At 40.2% G+C, this 1,834-nt stretch overlaps 1 protein-coding gene across 3 annotated transcripts; it reads left to right on the top strand.

Moving 5' to 3' along the window:
- Positions 1 to 9: 9 nt before the first annotated feature.
- LOC112467566 (serine/threonine-protein phosphatase 4 catalytic subunit-like) lies at positions 10 to 1,820 on the top strand. Of its 3 annotated transcripts, none has more exons than XM_025036251.1 (4): positions 10 to 382; positions 498 to 751; positions 961 to 1,023; positions 1,326 to 1,820. In XM_025036251.1, the coding sequence occupies exons 2-4, from the start codon at positions 608 to 610 to the stop codon at positions 1,401 to 1,403; spliced, it is 285 nt and encodes a 94-aa protein (XP_024892019.1). In that variant the 5' UTR covers positions 10 to 382; positions 498 to 607; the 3' UTR covers positions 1,404 to 1,820. The 3 variants fall into 3 exon arrangements, with proteins under 3 accessions (XP_024892019.1, XP_024892017.1, XP_024892018.1); XM_025036249.1 differs by having other exon boundaries at positions 961 to 1,211; XM_025036250.1 differs by lacking the exon at positions 10 to 382 and having other exon boundaries at positions 401 to 751; positions 961 to 1,211.
- The last annotated feature ends 14 nt before the right edge of the window (positions 1,821 to 1,834 follow it).

The raw sequence follows: 1,834 nt of genomic DNA, 5'->3' as shown, positions 1-1,834 counted from the left end.
TATTGGCTCCTACACATGGGACGCAACACGCTTGCGCGCGGCAAGAAGCGACGCGGTAGCCAATCAAAGTTCGCCAACTGTCGCCGCGCGGTAACCGTTACCGTGTTCAGTTGCGCATTCCGTGTGCACGTGCAGCCCATTTTACTTCGAAAGTTCTAATTACGTCTTTATATTAAACAATTTGGTGTGTATCGCCGATTGCGAGCGACTTGGAGCTCGATTTGAAGCGAATGCAGCGAATAATTCCGCCATTACAAGAGTTCCCGGTCGTATTGTTTTATTATTAATAGAAACTCGGCGACGATTCGCTCGTTTCATTGTGTCGATCACGGCGGTGAAACCAGAGGTCGACGAAGACGAACGACAACGACGAGGACAATCCGTAAGTACTATGTGCAGCGTGTAAATTCTCTGTTAATGCTTTATTCTATTACCTGTTTGTAGTGTTTGTACCTTAGATTTACCCAGCTATTCTACGGTTTACTGCTCTTCTACAGGTCCTAAAGCATCAGTCGAAACAGCGAGGTCTCGTATGAGCACGTGAGGAACCGTTAACAACGGCTACGCTCTCCGGCGGAGAACCTCGATCGATTTAGCTTTGCACCATATGATGGCCAAATCTAGCGACTTGGATTGGCAAATCGAGCAGCTAAAGAAGTGTAAAATTATCAAGGAGGCTGAGGTTAAGGTACGAGGTGCGCAGGTCAACTTGTGTGCAAAAGCGAGTGAAATCCTGATCGAGGAAAGCAAGGTACAGCGTGTTGACTTACCTGTGACAGTAACTATCTCTATTTCTTGTAAACAGCTATCACTTGTCAGAATTTGACAATCATTAAATATATTTAAAGCCTATATACGCATGATGTGTTTTCCTTCGGTTTGTGGCAATATCCATGGACAGCTAACAGAGTTGCTACTACAGTATAATTTTATATTTTCTGTCTTGTCGCGTCTAGGTCCGTCCGTTATCCTGACAGAATCACGTTGGTGAGAGGAAATCACGAATCACGAGAGATAACGCAAGTTTGTGGCTTTTATGACGAGTGCTTATGTAAATACGGCAGTATAACAGTACGGCAGTATTGCACAGAGATATTTGACTATTTATCGTTACCTGCCATTAATGACAGCAAGATTTTTTGTGTTCACGTTGGATTATTGCGCAGTATTCAGACAATAGATCAAATCCGGACTATACTGACAGAAAATAAATGAGTTTTTTTTATTACTGTCTGTTTGTCATAGGTCTTTTGTAACAGTCGAATGGAACTAAATGTCTTTAACATAGAGATATTTGAATTGATTTTTTGTAACGTCTATTCCAGCAAAATGTCGGTTCCAACTGTCTCAAGCTGTACTGGAAAAAGGGCATCGGAGATTATATTTCTAGGATCTCTACCTAAAAAATACTGGACCTAAGTCACAGCGGTGCAGCGTCTCACCCGTATACCACATTATTATTATTCAAAGTTTCATTTTGCCATAACTATTATTCATTTTACCATAACTATTATTATTCAAAGTTTCATTTTGCTTCGTTTATACTTGTACTTGATAAGTCGATTTTGGTAACGAGCGTATTAATGTATTCACTGCAAATTTGTGCAAGTGGGGTATTCTGTTGTAAAAGAATTTCGCGACTTTATGATGAACATGTAATAATTCTTTTTCGTTATTACTTTAGTAACCTTCCATAATTTTAACAAAGAGGCACTAAATTATAATGTCAATATCTCAGATTACGTTTGTATGTTATTTTTATGCGAGGAGTGTGTCTGCGTGCATTTGCCAATTAATGAGGTGACATAGTAGTATCGGTACAGTAGTGTCGAAC

The sequence above is a fragment of the Temnothorax curvispinosus genome, unplaced genomic scaffold (assembly GCF_003070985.1).
Source record: "Temnothorax curvispinosus isolate PA1 unplaced genomic scaffold, ASM307098v1 QBEX01017549.1, whole genome shotgun sequence".
Classification (NCBI taxonomy): Eukaryota; Metazoa; Arthropoda; class Insecta; order Hymenoptera; family Formicidae; genus Temnothorax; species Temnothorax curvispinosus.
The sequence above is the reverse complement of the archived record's forward strand: the minus strand, read 5'-3'. Positions and strand labels throughout refer to the sequence as shown.

What these genes read in the sequence shown, in the direction of transcription:
- LOC112467566 (XM_025036249.1), top strand. Translation starts at nt 608, where the DNA reads ATGATGGCCAAATCTAGCGACTTGGATTGGCAAATCGAGCAGCTAAAG. An exon ending in TCCTGATCGAGGAAAGCAAG is followed by an intron (nt 752 to 960) that starts GTACAGCGTGTT and finishes GCGTCTAGGTCC; the next exon opens with GTCCGTTATCCTGACAGAAT. An exon ending in ACTATACTGACAGAAAATAA is followed by an intron (nt 1,212 to 1,325) that starts ATGAGTTTTTTT and finishes CGTCTATTCCAG; the next exon opens with CAAAATGTCGGTTCCAACTG.